The sequence below is a fragment of the Sciurus vulgaris genome, assembly GCF_902686455.1.
Source record: "Sciurus vulgaris genome assembly, chromosome: 4".
Taxonomy (NCBI): Eukaryota; Metazoa; Chordata; class Mammalia; order Rodentia; family Sciuridae; genus Sciurus; species Sciurus vulgaris.
Genome location: NC_136464.1, coordinates 132,472,351 through 132,489,528, shown reverse-complemented (window position 1 = coordinate 132,489,528; position 17,178 = coordinate 132,472,351). Strand labels below are relative to the sequence as shown.

Sequence of the window (17,178 nt, the reverse complement as noted above, 5' to 3'; positions counted from 1 at the left end):
TTACGATGAAGGTAAGGAGGTAAATTTGAATAAAGTGGTTATTAGGTAAGGCTTCCCTAAGAAGAAGACTATTGAGTAAAACTCTGATTGAAATTAAGGAACCAGCCATGTAGATGTCTGAGGAAAGAATATTCCAGATAAAGAAGCAGCAAGTGCAAAGGCCCTGAGGTAGGGCAAAGCCTGTATATTTCAGTCAATAAGGAAGGAAGCCTGTGTAATCAGAGTGGAGTGAATGAGGACAATAGCAGCGGGAAGTGAAGTCAGAGAGGCACTGGGTATAGTCATCTAAGGTCTGGTGGACATGAAGAGTCATGATATGAAGTTACACTTTGCAAGATCTCTACCTATCTGGTTGAAAATAGGCCATAAGGGGCACTGCAAGAAGCAAGACGATCAGTTAGAAATCTATCCCATTAATCTGGGCAAACAACTTAGGAATTGTAATGGGGGTAGTAGAATTGGATCAATTTAAGATACATTTTGAAGGTAGAATCAACAGATTGCCAATAAGGAATCAAGGATAACACCAAAATTTTGACTGGAACAAGTAGGTACTTGAATTTTCTATTAATTATGATATGGAAGACACCTGCAGAGCAAAACTGGAGGTGAAGCAGTATAAGTACATCTGTTTTGGAAAGGTTAAGTGTCTGATGTCTGTTAAACTTCTCAATGGAATTCCACATAGGTATTTGTACATATGGGACAATTGGATGCATTCGGATATGGAAGTTCAGAGGAGAGAAACAGGCAGGAGACTTAAAGATAGATTTGGTAAAGATGTAGATAACATTTAAATCCACGTAAAAGGATGAGAGTCCCTACTCAAATGGGGGTGAACAGAAGAGAGAAAAGGTTTACGGAGTGAGCTCTGCCACATTCCAACATTTGGAAATTCAGGAGACAAAGAACATAGTGAAGAAATAGCTAGAAAAGTAAAAGAAGTGAAGATACATGTGGTATTTTGGACTGACTCAGTTGTGTCTTGAGCACCTGTGTCAGATGTTTTTGATAGGTCAACTATGATGAAATCTAAGAGATAATCTTTAGGTTCAGCTGTGAGAAAAAGCATGGAGCATGGTAAGACTGATTTCAGTGATGCAGCGGGGAGAAAAGACAACTCAAGTGGGTTCCATACAGACTGGAGGATATTTGGTTACAGCAAGTTGGCAAACACAGGTAACCTTTTGAGAAGAAATGGGGGACATCTAGAGAAGGAAATGGGGTCATGAGAGGGTAATTTTTAAAAGTTGAAAAAATGATAACACACATTTGTAAACTGATCAGAATCATCCAACAGAGAGGGGAACATTGGTGAGTCCCAAAGGAAAGGGGAGAATTACTGAAGTGCTATCTCTGAGTAAGGAAGGCAGATGGGATCTAATCACACCTGGAGTATTGCCCTTAGCCAGAAATATCAAGAGTTGATTGACAGTCAAACAAGAGACCAGTAGGGTGTGTGGAGTAAGACAGGAAGGTGATGGAAGAATGTGAATGTTTTCTTCTGAGTGCTAATACCTTATGAGCAAAGTAGAGAGCAGGCTGTCAGGTGAGCCTGAGGATGAGTAGCTCTGGAGGATTTAAAGAAAAGAAGAAATACATAGCAGTGATCCAGGAGTCTCAGAGAATAAGTACATTGCTGGGATGATTGACAGCATAAAGGCCACCTTGAAATAAATGATCATGTATTTAAAGCAAAACTAGTCATCTTAATTTTGCGTCTTATTTTAGCAGCCTGGGTCAAGCACAGAGGAGTCAGAAAGCTTGTTTTAAGCAAGGTTGTGATTTAGCCAAATGAATATTACAAAGGGAAAAGGAGACAAGGGAGTTGAGAGTATTTGCAAGTAGATGAGGACAGCCATTGACCATAGAATTTAAAGTTGACAAGGAACAAAGGGAGAAGTTTGGGAGCAGAGAAATGATGGACCATGGTGGGGGCAGGGTGGGCATCGAAGGATTGTCACAGTTAGGGTAATTGAGTGATTAAGCTGGGAAGATAAGGAAGGGGTGATGATCAGTTAATGGGGTGTTTGAAATCGAGATAATGGATGTACATAGGTAATGAAAACATAAAGATTGTGGCCATAGGAGACTTTGGCTGGGATATAATGCAGGTCATGCAACTTTATGCAAATACTGAAAAAGTCATGTACATGGCTTTTGAAATCATTAAGTATGTGATGAGAGTGGTACTGGAGGGAGGAACAGCAGGTTGGGAACTAAGATCTTCAAGGAATGAGGGCACTACCCAAAGGATGTGTGGGGCAGTGGACAGTCACAACAGAAGGCGCAGTGGGTGATACCACAGCCTGATGATGGGGGAGGGAAAGTTGACTATCTTTAGGGTTGACAATAGATAGGAGGAATGATCAAGAAGTATAAAAAGGAGCAAGGAAACTGCCAGTCCTATCTTTCACCAAGAATGGGGCAGAGAATTCCATTATATTTGAGGGATCACAGTAGAAGTAATGCTATCAAAAGAAGTCCAGGTTTTAGTGAGACAAGAAAAGTAAAAGAAACTTGAGTTGAAAAAGCTGAGGACATAGGATGTTCTTGTCCATGGACGCTTTGTTCCTGAAAAGTTGAAGTGTTTCAGAAATTGAGAAGAAACAATAAAGGAGAAGGAGTCCAGGGTGATTTGGGATTCTGGGCTGGTTTTGGATTGATATGAACATGAGTGAATATCAAGATGGGATTAGTCCTCAGGGGTCTGAGTAATGTCATGGAGGAGAAGCAGGGAGCTTCCAGGGAGAGCAGCTGTTGCCAGAAGCTTGCAACATCCAAGAGCAGCCGTGATGCCCAATGATGGATGCATGGAAACTGGACAAGGGCAGTCTACACCTGAGGCAGCACAGCTGCTCTGCCAGCACTGCTGCCCTGGGCCTGAGGAAGGTACGGTCATCCCTAGTGGTCTGGTTCCTTTGTGACACTTACCAACAAGGCTCCAATCTGCAGAGTCTGTGATGGGTCCTGGGGTCTCCACCTCCCTCTGCAGCCAAAGAGAGAAAGTGAAATTGTTGAAAAGAGTTAGGGAAGAAAGCCCTAAAGTATACACATCTGTTCTGCAGAGTCTATGAAATATTTACCAAAACATTTTTGGAAAAAGGGATCATTGAAAAGTCTATAACCAACAGCCAATAATATAGGTGAATTCAGACTCCTACTTTTTTTTTTCTTTTTGGTAGCAGAGATTGAACTCAGAGGCACTTGACCACTGAGCCACATCCCCAGCCCTATTTTGTATTTTATTTAAAGACAGGGTCTGACTGAGTTGTTTAGCACCTCCCTTTTGCTGAGGCTGGCTTTGAACTCATGATCCTCCTGCCTCACCCTCCCGAGCCGTTGGGATTACAGGCATGTGCCACTGTGCCCAGCTTAAACTCCTAGATTTGATCTAGGTGGTCATCTTTGGTTATTAAAATATTTTCTGAGTGGTAAAAAATTCAACTTAAAAGAATTGGGGGATGGCAAGAAACTCCAAAATGTCTCCTAGATAAGATTTCTAGATAAAATTCAGGAGGGGCCATTGTATTGAATTTTAGATAAACTACAAATAATTTCAGTTTTTTAATAATTTTGTCCCATGCAATACTGTATTTTTGTTTGCTAGAGCTAACAAACTATCCCTAAAGGAACTTTTAGAAAATTAACAGAGATGGCTAATTTTGGTTTGTCTTCAGGTAAAAAGCTCTAATGACTATATCTTAGAAATGAAGGGAAAGTCCTAAAGTCTCCTCTCCAGTTACCCACTCTAGGTTTCTCATGTTACAAATAGAATTGGGAAAGATAATATGGACAGCTGAAATAAGTCAATAGTTATCTAAGGGGTCCTCTCCCTGCATTTTCTTCTGTGCTCCGTTATTTCTTATGCCCCCTTCATGTCAAGTGGTTGGCTTAGGGAATGGAGGGGGAATCAGCACAAGAGATGGATCTGGCAACCTTAAGAAAGTCATCGGACCCATCGGATAGAAGGAGACACCCAGGTTGGTCCCTAAGGCAACCTCCTACCCTGCTGAGGCCTTTCACAGCACTGGCCTCCCCTGTAGGGTCTCTGGTATGAGCTGAGTAAATGTTCTACACTTTTTTAATTGTAAAATGCATTTGAGAAAAATGAAAGATGGAAGATAAGTTAATTTTTCCAAATGAATTATTTCCAAATTTCCAACTTTAAATATAAATGCTTTAAAACAGCACATCACGCCTGTCACTTGTATTTTATTTACTTCTAGCAAAGATGATGTTCTCTGATTATTAGAGATTATTGGAGGTCAGCAGTTACCAGAGCATACCTGTGTCTTACCACCTAATGGCATAAGTCACAGGGGTGACTGAAACATGAAAGAAATGCAGTATATTAAAACCTACTATCAATCCAGCAGGGAAAAGCCAGCTGGATAAATCAGAATAGACTTCAAATAATCACTATATATGAACCTGCAAATTTATCCACGTTCCTATCTCAAAAGCTAACACATTTCATGCTCTTTCTCATATTTAAATCTAGATAAGTGAATTTCCAATATCCTTTGAGGATGCAGCTGCTGTTTAACACTGTGATTTCATATTTACACAGCTCCTCTCATCATAAGATCTTAGACCATTTTACCAGCATAATTCAGTATTAATAACCATAAAAAAACAATAATTTCAGCTACATTATTCTACTGGGCAACTAGTCAGGAACACATTTATTTTCCTGAGCATTTGGAAGTTCCTGCTTTATCTTCAAGGAGAAAAATACAGCCAAATCCTCTGATCCTCCAGAGGAAAATAAAAAATAATTAAGACCAGTCAACAGGACAAAAGAGTGATGTTTTCAAACAAACCCCACTTATGGGAACCTCTAGAAAACCATTTTATATTTTCCAGGAAAGAAAAAAAAATTGGCTTGTAACTGTGATGAAATATTTGGATATTTGTATAGGAAAGGAAACCAAGCTTCTTGCACAAATTAGGCTATTTGGATACACTTATGTTTTCACATTAATGTGGCAACTCCCCAAAATGGAACTATAAAAAAATCAGCTTGGAAAAGTGTTTTCCATGGGAATGAAGGATTGGCCCCAGTCTCCTTTAAAAGACCTGCGCCTAGATCAATTTTAGTCTCTCTCTACAGCCAGAAATCTTACTGTACCCAACAATGTAACCAGAATGGCTACACTAACTGATTTGCCATTCAGTGTATACTTGTTCCCAAATCCAATGACTCCCTCTCATCCCACAGGATAAATCTGACCTCCTTTTAATTTACTCCCCTACTCATCATTTACTTGATTCCATTTCAAGTCAACCTTTTCTCAGGGACTTACACATTCCTTTTCCAAATATTTAAATATAGGACCATAAGTAAAATGGGCTTTCACACAAAGTACTGGTTCCCAAATCAGATAATGACCATGGAGAATTTAATTTAAAATTGATGGAGAAATTGAAGGAAGAACTCCAAGCAAGGAAATGAACAAATGTTCTCTATTCTGTCTTATAACCAATATGCAGTTCAGTATGTGTGTGGAGATTGGCTGTAAAACTTGGCAGTCTCTCACCAGATGCTAACAATGATTTTTAAACAGTTCAAATAACTAGGATAACTATGCCTCATTAAATGACATTGTGCATGTCAAACACCTTACAGCTTGGTTTATTTTGGTGTATTTGCATATCAAAATCTTCTTGCTACTTGTATCATCTGCCTCATTGTAAAATAAAATATTTTTTTGAAAGTTCCCTTTTCTTTCTTTCTTTTCTTCTTCTAATCATTCACACATCGACCCTCCTCCCCCGATAAGACATGTCATTCGCTCAAATCAGGTCACAAAACTGAAGAAGTAGAATGCTGGGAAGATGGCCTGGACACTGGACATTATTACATACTGGGATTACTTAAGTAGCTCCATAGAAAGAAATTGCATTTCCATGTCACAGTGGTCTGAGATGGATTTAGGGCAAGATAGGCAAGTAATAAGGATATCTGTTGAATGTCATGAATCCTACTAAATCAATTAGTTGCTAAGATATAAGAAGATTTTCTCTACCCTCTTCCTCACCCCCAGGTGAGGCCACAAAGTTATCAAGCACAGGGGACTACAGCACTCTGCTGGAGGTCAGCTACCACAGAAAACTCCTAAATGGAAAATTACTCTGATTGTGACAGTGCAATTTCAGATGGCATGCATCATCCACAATCTTGAACCTCTCTGCTGAAACTCTGAGAAAGACCTGAGTGTTTACCCCATTCTGAAGATACAATTAGCTGAAGTTTTTATCTCCACTTCCGAAGAGCCCAAATCAGACAAGTGCCCTGTGAGATTTCTGGCCAAGCAAAGGAGGCTGTAGTCTCACACTGGTCCTGGTTTCTTTTTCTTTCCATTAACTGACTTTTCGAATAGGCAGCAATTAATCACTCGACTCTGTCTACGAAGATGAAATTAGAGTTTTGTATTCTAAATCCAGTTTGATAAGTATTTATGGGGAGGGAATCACCAATGTGGTGAGCACCTTCAACATTAAAATCAGAGTTTATGTAAAGTGTAGTAACCAAGCAATTTTCTATCTCCACATGATGAGCTCATTTCAGCACAAAGAATTCCTTTTAAATTAGAAAGTTTTCTGACCATCTTTGGAGGGTTGTAAGTACAGACAAATATATTATTGTGTTTCATACAGTAAGTAGAAAGAACACATAACCAAGAAGGTATTTGAAATTTTATGTTGCTGTAAAAGGTTACAAATGAAGGGTTCAACACAGGGTTGGTCTGTTGAATTTGACCTGGGCCTTGGGAGATGAATGCTGTTTTGACAGGGGAAATCAGTAAGGAGTGGAAAAGGAAGTACAGGTACATGTCAAAGAAGTGTGATAGCAAATCCTCAGAGCAAAAGAAGGCGCAGTGTGTTTGTGTTACTACAAGTATCCTGTTGTAGGCAAAGAGTTATTTGCAAAATATAAGACTGGAAAGATGGCTACCTAGAAATGTTCCTCTGGAAGAGACCTGGGAGAACATCTGATTCTTCTCCCCACTTCTACAGATGAAGAGACAAAAGGTATCTGGAGTGACTTATGAAGACAATAGGGAAAACTATCTTTAGCAGAACTGAACCCAAATGTTCTGTCTTCCAAAATATTTTCCCTTGCACCAACCCATGTGCAGGTTGGCATCACATCATGAAGGATGGTTTTCATGAGCAATAATGAGTTGGAAGTTTTGAGCCAGAAAGTGATAGAATCAGATATGTGTATCTTACTGCAGAAAGCCCTGGAAGCAGGAAGAAGGGAGTAGAAATAGAAAGACTAGTTAAAAAGCTTCTCCAGTCATCTAAGTTGAAGATAACAGGAACTGAACCAGAACTGCAATGACTGGAAGTGATGGACTCAGGTCTGGTTTTAAGGGTGAGATTACCACAACTTGGTGATGAGAGAGAAGAAAGAATTACAGATGTTTGATCAAACTTTAGAGACAGATTTAAGACAAATGTTTCCCCATTGACTGAGAAAGGGAATGTGGAATAAAGATAAGATACAGAGGGCAGAGACTTAACTCTGTGTTCTCCAATCTTTGTGAATGTACTCTATCACTCATTAGGGATTGGGACCTAAATCACTGCTCTGTTTTGGGGCCATAGAGCATACATGCAAAGATCAGGGCAAATGGAGTCAAGGCATCACCTTTATTAAATGACTGGTAGAAAAACAATAACAAAAATGAGGTTTGGGGCACTACACTTAAAACCTACAGCTAGCACCCTTATTTTGCATCCCAAGTCAAAAGTCTGGAAGACAGAATAAATTCTGGGTAGACTTCCTAGTAAGCACCAAGGAGCAGCTATACAAACCCAGAGAGATGTGAACCAGAGGGAGAAAGAATGGAAAGCATATCCCCCAAGAAAAGAAGTCTTGCACTGGGGTCATGGAAGGAGACAGGATGCAGAACTTCTCCACATAAGCATAAGCAAGGAAGGGGAGGTCTCTTGGCTGGTTCTTCTTCTTCCCTGTGTGAGTGTCTGTGTGTGTGTGTGTGTGTGTGTGTGTGTGTGTGTGTGTGTGTGTGTGTGTGACGAGGGATTGAACCCAGGTGCCTTTTCTAACTGAGTTTTATTCTATCCCTTTTTATTTTTTATTTTGAGATAGGATCTTATTAAGTTGCTGAGGCTGGCCTTGAACAGTGATCCTCTTGCCTCAGCACCCCTGCCCCAATTTGCTGGGTTTACAAGCATATACCACCCAGTCTGGCTGACTTCTAAGTTTTTAACTTTGCAAGTATAGGAAGGAAGTTTCTGGTTCTTTTTACTCAGTTGTAAGTCTGGTCATTATAAGAGCATCCTGAGAACTCCTGCTTCTATTTCCTTTAAAGAGGAGGATTGGTTAGTTGGCTTGGTCAAAGTTTAATATTTATTGAACTATGATTTATTAGAAGCAGAGTTTCTGTCCTCAAAAGAAGGAACCACGCAGAAAAAGGGAAAGGAAAGTAGCTCAGTGGTAGAGCCCACCTGAGTTCAATCCCCAGTCCTGAAAATAAAAACATGTATCAAGGAGTCACTGCTCCAACATTTCCTTCTCCCACAATAGTCAAGCAAACCTTAGGCACTATTGATTCTATGTTCTGAATACAACACAACTTTGTCTCCATTTGTCCACCCACACTGGTATTTTCTTCATACCTCCTTTGGATCACTATAGATGAATCTTCTAAATGACGACCTAGTCTCTGATCCACAACCTTCCATTTTATTTTTTACAATGCCAAGAGATTCTAAAATGCAACAAAATCACAGTTATCCCCCACTTAAAACCCCCCAAAGGTACCTAGTCTCTTCAGGATAACATTCAAATTATTTGTCAATATCATATGTATTGCAATATTTGTTCCATGTCTTTCTATCCTACTAAATTTTGAGTTCTTTTATTGCAGAGACTTTTCATATTTCTAATTAATCTTTGCATTGCCAAGGCCTAGAAATATATATAAGTATTTAAGAGTATATATATTTGACTCATACAAACCCTTCCACTCTGATCCCACCTATTTCTCCACTTTGTGTCCCATCACAGTCCCCCCAATCCCAGCCTAACTTTCATATCATACAATTTCCAATTCCCGGTTTCCAAATATGTGCAGATGTCTGTGCATTCTTTGCTCTTTATCCTCACATTTGCACACTGTCTTTGCCCTTTTCTTTTGTTCTTCTTTTCTACTTAGGTGCATATTCTGTTGCCTGTATTTCAAAATATGTGTTCATATCTTCCTTAATCCATATATTCTTGCTTTCTTTCCTTTTTTATTTTTCATTACCTTTTGGAATCCTAATCTTTTCTTCTCATCACAGCACTGGGTCTAGATTTATAGAAGATTTTTCCTATGGTATTTATGCATATTTGTGATACTCTATTTATCCAACTGTTCTTTAATAATTATTTACCTTTTCTCATCCAATACTGATGTTGAATTCCTTAACTGGTCATCTCTAGAAATAGGACCAAAAGGCACATTTATAGACAAAGTGAACATGAAAGGAGGGAAGGAAGAAAAAAAGGAAATAAGGGAAGGAAGGAGGGAGGGAGAAGTTCAACTTTTTACATATTAAGTTTTTCAACAAAGCATTCACTGGGAAATGTCCAATAGATCCACAGAGTGGAGAGAACAGAAGGTTGATTATCTATTCTTCTGTATCTCTGCTAATTACTTTGCTTTAATAGACCTTCAGAAACAATTCAATAACTAGAGGGTCATTCTAAATTGCATTTTAAGTTATTAGGAGAGAGCACAACCAAATCTTTTAGGAAAAGACATTTTCAATTAAATATTTAACTTTCTTGACTTTGGCTTAAGGCCCGTAGAGTCATCCAAGTCAAAAATTAAGGTCTACTACTGTATTAAAAGATGCCACTGCACAAAGTAAGCAAGGGCAAATTCAACTGCAGTATAAACTCTTCCTCACACCACAGGAAGAGCACCACGGCTCTCCAGTGCATTGTCTGGTTGCTGCCTTTCATGGTCACCAGGCAGCTGTATTTCATTGCCATGGTCACAACCATAAAACCATGTTTGGTTTTTGTTTTAGTTATTTGATGAAACTCAGATGTGCCAGTTGTGTCAGCAGCCACTGCAGTGAGACCAGTCTCTCTCTAAAACCAGCACAGCATCTAGCTTGCTGAGCTCTAGCAAGGACAAGAGGGTAATAAGGTCCCTGTACCTTGTACAAAGCTGCCCACAAATAGAGCTGTGGTAAAGCCCAGGAAGCCAAGGCTACAAAAACCACTCACAAAGGGGTTCTCCTGGAGGGACAGAAAACCTCATTGTTATAGGCCTGGTACTGCGGCCCTCATGAAAGCAGATGTTATCAGAACTCCACTGATCTTCAGATTCTCAAACTTCCCCTTCAGCATCTGGTAAGAAATTTATCAGGACTTCAAAATAGTTCTGCACTTCTAGAACACCTATTAGTGCTTTACAGGAGGGAAGTGAGACCTCTCTGGTTGGCCTTTTGGTAGACAATAACCTGTACGTCTTCCCTGACAAACATGTAGGAATTATGCCAAAAGATGTCCAACTAGCACACCATGTTTGTGGAGAATTAATGTTCTTAAGAATCCACAATGTTTCATTATTTTCCTAATGATGTCAAAACCAAATAAATGCGACTGGAAAAGTAGGGGACGGATATCAAGTGTTATCAATTTTTCCATTTTTTAATAGTATGTGAAATTTTATACATAGTGCTGGGTTATAGTGCATTTAAGTCAAAATGTTTCAGTGAAGGAGTTTTAACAGTTTAATTTTGTAATAATAATAGATAAAACTGTTAAATATTTCTGGACAGTGCCAACATTTAGATTTTGTTAAAACAAGTAAATTTCTTATTGACAGCAACTAAATGGAACTTGTAGCATTTTTACCAGTCAATTCCATCCACTGACTATACCTTTCTTCATTTTGTCTGCTCTGTGCTATTCCTGTAAGCATGCTATTAAGATACATTAAACTATTTTTAAAAAGAAATGCAAATATCATTTTAAAAATTCTTACAGGAATAAACGAGAAAACCTGAAATACTTTGAAAGCATAAAACCATTATAGTTCATTTTCATAAGTTAAAATGGAGGAAGAGGGTAGGACAATGGCATATATCATTTATTAAGACCAATTTAGAGTACAACATAAAAGTAAGTTGTAAGAAAACCAGAAGCTTTAGTCTTTAAAGTTGGGCTGTTAACATTTTTGCTTCTTTAGAGAAGAAAGCAAAACAACAACAACAACAACAACAAAAAATCAAGGTTCCTTTCAGTGATGGTGAATATGAAACATAGCTGACACTTCTATTTCACATCTATTTTGTCTTTTTCTTGTCTATTCTCATTTTCATGATAAAACTATTTGACTAGGCCTCCTCATTCAATCAATAAATGTTCATTGCATTCCTATTATGTGAGCACAATGGTTAACAAAACACATTCTTGCCCTGAAGCTTAGCAGTCAGATTTAAAAAAAAAAATCAAAGATATGATCAAGGTGTGATAAATGCTAAACTGAGGAAGCAGACGGAAAGAGAACATAATTTGATCTGAGTCGGGGGAGTTTGTGAGGGTTTGTAGGTGAAAGTTATGATTAAACTGAACTACTTATGTTTAAAATGGTGGCAGAAGAATGGGGGAAAGAATTAGAAAACAGAGTTTTCCCAGTTTCAGGTATAAAAGCAAGGAAACACATATTTTAGGGATTTATAGACATTATAATGCTATAATAGAGGAAGAGATAGGAGACAAAGCTGAAAAGAGAATCGGGTCATGATCATGAAAAGTCTAATAGATAGGTTTGGGAGTCTGGATTTTATTTCAAGGATTATGGGTCACACTGAAGACTTTAGTAGAGGAATGCCATAATTTGAGTTTTAGAAGGAACACAGGCTAATAGTGTGGAAAAAGCAAGACTGGAGATGGGTTGGAGATTGTTTTGATAACTCAGTAAAAGAGGTGATGATGGTCCAACCTAAGACAGTCATCATGGCTTGGAAAGGTAGGGACTAAATTCAGGAAGTATTAAGGAGGCAGCAATGAGATTTGATATACAGTGTATATCAAATGAAAAAAAGGAAGGAGTTACTCTGTATATCATGTCTTTTTTTGTTGTTGTTTTTTTTTTTTTTAATGATCTGTGGGACTTAGTCACTACTGGTGGTTAAATATCACATGACATCACCAAGGCAGCTGTGCATCTGGTCAATCACATTGATAGTCTAAGAAATCAATATGAATTGAAAGAGAGAAATGAAATGTCCTAATTAATTAGGATTAGTTCATTCTAATTAATGAGGATTCTTCATTGTTCTAGAAAAATAGAATGTTCAATATAGTATCTAGGGGAAAAAGTAAAAAATTCCTGAAATGATAAGAAGAACAATGACCAAAGTTTGTGAATGTTATTCCCTGAATAAAGTACCAGTAGCTTAAAAAACAACCATATCAATGCCTCTTTAGTTTTGTGTTTCTGATTTTGTCACTGATTCTGCTCAATTCAAAAGCAATTACTGTAACCATTGTTATATGAATTCACATCCCAGGATTCTTTCTTTGAACCTGGAATTCAAGTAAATCTCAAATCTAATCATCAGTCTTTAGGACTTTTACTCCAAAAATCTGAGAATTGACTGAAATCCTTTTCATGCAAGCATGCAATCTTTATGGTAAGTATAGTTCTCTATTAAGAGACTTCTAAACTAAAGGTGAATGTTAGCCAATTTCAAAATCTCCAGGTATCACTCGGTCTTTGTTTTTCACTACATCAACCCAGAGACCAAAAAGAAAAAGGAAAAGTAGATTGTGCCTTGAGCAAACAAAGAAGAATAACATTGGAAATCCAAACATACCACCCTGAGAATCTCTTTTTAAGGAAATAAAAGTAACACAGACTTTTGAGAAGATATAAATGCCATGGGGTACTAAAAATATCAGTTATATAACATGAAGGGAGAAGAGGCAAGGGAGTTGTTCATGAGGAAAAATCTTCCCAACCCCACATAACAAGCCAACCCACATAATACTCAAGAGAACTTTATTTTTTTACTGCTCCTTCTCTGGATGGTCAAAAGTATAAATCCAGTAAATGCATGTTGATAGGTCTGAGTCTGGGAAAAACAATATCCTTACATTACAACCTTTGGATGTAGCCCAGCAAGCATAGGGCCAAACCAGAAAATTCTCCAATCATTACAAAAGAAAACTGTGTAGAAAACTCCAGGAGAATGTTAAATTCCCTCCATAGTATTCACCAGAAGAAAATTAAAAAAAAAAAAAAAAAAAGAAAGAAAGAAAGAAAAAAAAGAAAAAAGAAATTATCTTAAATTTTCAAGATGAATCTTTTTTAAAAATAATAGTATTTCTAGAGAAGTTAGAAATTAGATAAATAACTACCTTGATCATGCACACTACCTGGAAGAATAGTAGCTCCTAAAGATATCAGGTCCTGTATATAAAAAAATATATATAAAAAAATTTAAAAATCCAGCCCTAATTCCTGGAACCCATGAGTGTCACCTAATGTACAAAAAAGTCTTTGCTGATATGGGAAATTGATCTTGGATTAAATGGATGAGCCCTGAATGTAACTACAAGTGTCCTCTTAAGAGAGACAGAGGGAGATTTGAAAGGGAAAAAGGATGAGACCAGGGAGGCAAAGAGTACAATGATTCAGCCCCAACCTAAGGAACCCTGCAGCCACCAGAAGCAGAGAGACAAGAAAAGGGCCTTCCCCTTGAGTATCTGGAAAAAGGCCTCTTTCCCATACCTGGATTCCAGCTCATTGATACTGACTGGAGGTTTCTGGCCTCCAGAAATGCAGAAGAATGACTTTTTTTTTTTTTTTTTTTTTTTTTTTTTTTTGTGGTGCTGGGGATTGAACCCAGGGCCTTGTGCTTGTGAGGCAGGCACTCTACCAACTGAGCTACCTCCCCAGCCCTGAGAATGACTTTCTTAAGCTGGCAATAACTTATTACAGCAGCTACAGGAAGCTGCAGCAGATGCCATGGGTGTCGTTGAGAATGGAGAAATTTCTCCTCACTTACTCTGCTCACTTAGCAGTTTGACACAGTGCGCTTCAGGCCATGGGCACAGAAGAGTTTTAACTGCTTTAACTGAAGGCATTGTGCATGGGCTGCCTTCTGAGTACCCTCACACCAGAGGAAATTCAAAACTGTGTGGAATCAGAACAGCCCAGATATCTGAGCAGCAGAGTCAAGAGTTAGGGGGTGGGTGGTTGCTACCAGTTGCAACTGGAAGCACATTGGTAGCACACAGTTCCTGTGAGTCACTTGTAAAGAGAATCAGAAGCCAGTGTAAAGTGATAGAGCATCCAGAATAGGATTCTCTTCTTTCAGGCCTAACATTCTGAAGCAAAGTGACTTTGGGCAAGTAACTAACCTACTCCACAACAGTGTCATAGGGCAGCTTTGCAATTAATTTGTGAATGCCCTTTGGCCCATAGAAAATCCATTCAGCCTATGAGATTTCATCTCTCAAAGCTACTGATTTACATACCATGCAACTATGCCAAGGCAGTAAGCATCTTCCTGCAGTAAATACACATGCAGAGCTCTGTTATAAACACAGATTCCTTGCAAAACCCAAGCAAAAATGAAATAAAGGGAGAGGGAAACTGTTATATCTGTTTCAATCCCATTCAGTAAATCCTTTCTGACCCATTCTGTTTCCATTCCACAAACAGGTACATTGGCAAGCATTTATTTCCTTGGACACTGTGAGTCTGTGGGCAAAATGTGTTCAGATGCCTTTGGATCCTCAGGTAAAGGGCACTGCACAAATCCAGGCAACTATTATGTGAGAGACAGAGACTTTATCTCCAGGTTTTAATAAAAAACTAAGCATACGGAATATTCAACTGCTAGATCAGACACCGAATTGACCCCTCTGGGAGTTGGGAGAGGCCCAGTCTCCCTCCTGCTTTCTGCAGCACTGGTAATAAAGGTGCATGGGATGAGGATTAACTAAAGTTCACATACTGCCTTGAAGAGAAAAGTCTTGATTTAAGTGCTAGAAATTTATACTAGTGGGAGGGGAAAGATGAGAGACTGGCACAAAGAATGGAAAGTTATAATGAGAAATATAAATTGAAGCAGGTCTAAGGGAAAAATGAGACATTGCATACAAGGACAAGGTCGGGGGTAAGAAAGGTGGTCAAAATAAAAAGACTTTCTCTCTATGCATGTTGGCTGGGGGATGCTTCTCAGGTCCTAAAGGGAGATATTTCATTAGACAACAAAAGAATCATGATTCAAAATGGACAGAAGAGAAAAGGCAGCAGAAGAATATCAGAGAATGGGAGAAAAAAGGAGTCCAAAGAACAAAAGGTTATAAAAAGGAGGAAGGGACATGATAAAATAATAGAGAATAATGTCCATCGAATCTATAACAGGATCTATGAGAAGAGTCCTTTAGTCCCCAGTTCATTTAAAGGCAAGGATTTTTGCTTGACTTTAGGAAATCAGAGCTAACCCAGCTTATCACCTTTCTACTAGAAAAATTATTTGAATAAGCCCAGTAGAGATATGGTCTATCTTCTTGGCATATGGCAAAAAGAAATATTTTACTCACACTCAGATTCTCTAACATAAAACACACTGACCACCAAAGCTGTATTTTCATACAAAAAAGCAACTTGGCAGAATTTAGATGAAAAGTTGAGCATAATTAAATTGATTTCCAGGCTAGTCTAATCAAGAAAATGGTTAGTTCCTCTGTTTAACAATTTGTGTGCTTATTTTTTCTTAATGCCCTAAACTTTACATAGATGTAGCTGACAATAGAACCTTTCAAAGATAGACATATTAAAGTTGTACCTAAATTGTTAGGGGCAAAGATAATACACCTCATTTTGGTTTTGAAGACTGATAATTTCAAAACCCATCTCATGGTTTTGTAAAAACCTTGACCAAAATTCATCAAAATTATGACATCTCTCTTTGTGATGTGAAGGAAAATGGGGAGTGCAGAGGGTGACCAGATTGGAATGTGCTCCACAGTCCTAGAGAAAACCAAACTTCCATCAAAATGTATAAATGCATTTTACTGTCATGTACAACAAATTAGAACAAATAAATTTTTTTTTTAATTTCTCCAGTTCAATGTGAACTAAGCTCACATTGCTTACCAATTCTGCCAAGTTCTGCTTCTTCAGGAGAACTCAATTTCCTCCCTTGATCCAAATGTATAATTAAAACACTTTGTCTCCATGGTACTAGAGGATAGAAACACATTTTTCTAGCTTCATCATTGATTTATTGGACAAAAGTATCAGATAGGATCCAATTAAGGAATAGAAACCATACCAGTTATTTCAATAAAGGAGATTTAACACAAGGAATTGTTAGGTATTAGGAAACAAAACATGGAGATACCACTTCCTCCCCTAGACTGAGGAACCAGGGAACCTGCTGGGAACACTAAACTTAGAGCCCAATTGTCCAATATGGTAAGCAGTAGATATATGTGGCTTTTGAGCACTTGAAACATGCTTAGTCCAAATTTCAACATGCTGAAAGAGTGAAATATACACCAGATTTATATGAAAAATAATGTAAAATATCTCAATAATTTTAAATATATTACATTGCAATGATATTTTTGGATACATTGAGTTGAATAACATGTTCACTTCCTTTTTTTTACTTTTGTAATGAACCTATTAGAAAATTTAAAATTTTATGAATAATTGCATTTTCCTCTATTGGGTAGTTCTGGCTTACAGGCTTTGAAGAAAGTCTCCATTGCAAAAGGTTGCTAGAGTTTGCTTGCTGTTAGTCCATCTGAAAGCGGGTGATGAGGCTGTTTATAAAAGTCTAAATATCTGCAAATTGGAACCAATTGCTGCTGAGTCAACTGTCTCTGCCAGGAGGAAGAAGTTTGGTGCATTAGTGTTGATAGGAACAACAGAAAACCAAGAAGGAAGTCTTTTCCATCCCTAGCCTTCTTCCATCCCCAGTTTTCTTCCATTTCCTCCAACTGGCAGAGGCTGACAAAGATTCAACACTAAAGAGGAAATGTAATTTATAAGGTTCCATTCTTAACTGCATAAAGCAGAATATAGAAAGGTGAGTTTGATTTCGAAAGGTAGAAAGCTTAATAACTTATGGAATAAATATCCATCAGGTATCAGGCATGGTTTTAGACATTAGGGA

At 38.1% G+C, this 17,178-nt stretch overlaps 1 protein-coding gene across 9 annotated transcripts in view; it reads right to left on the bottom strand.

Annotated features, from left to right (window-relative positions):
* Positions 1-17,178, bottom strand: part of LOC306659680 (uncharacterized protein) — a 118,466-nt gene that overhangs the window by 89,483 nt on the left and 11,805 nt on the right. For 6 of the 9 annotated variants that reach the window (XR_013763375.1, XR_013763376.1, XR_013763377.1 and 3 more), the window contains exons 1-2: positions 13,773-13,835; positions 2,935-2,989 (exon numbers count right to left, since the gene is read on the bottom strand). Coding sequence is in view for 3 of the 9 variants with exons in the window: in XM_079137352.1 (XP_078993478.1) it covers positions 2,935-2,989; positions 13,773-13,788 (71 nt within the window). In the remaining 6 variants the exon portion in view is untranslated. Of the gene's footprint in view, positions 1-2,934; positions 2,990-13,772; positions 13,842-17,178 lie in introns of those variants that run through there. The other 3 variants (XR_013763373.1, XR_013763374.1, XR_013763372.1) reach the window with 2 other exon arrangements.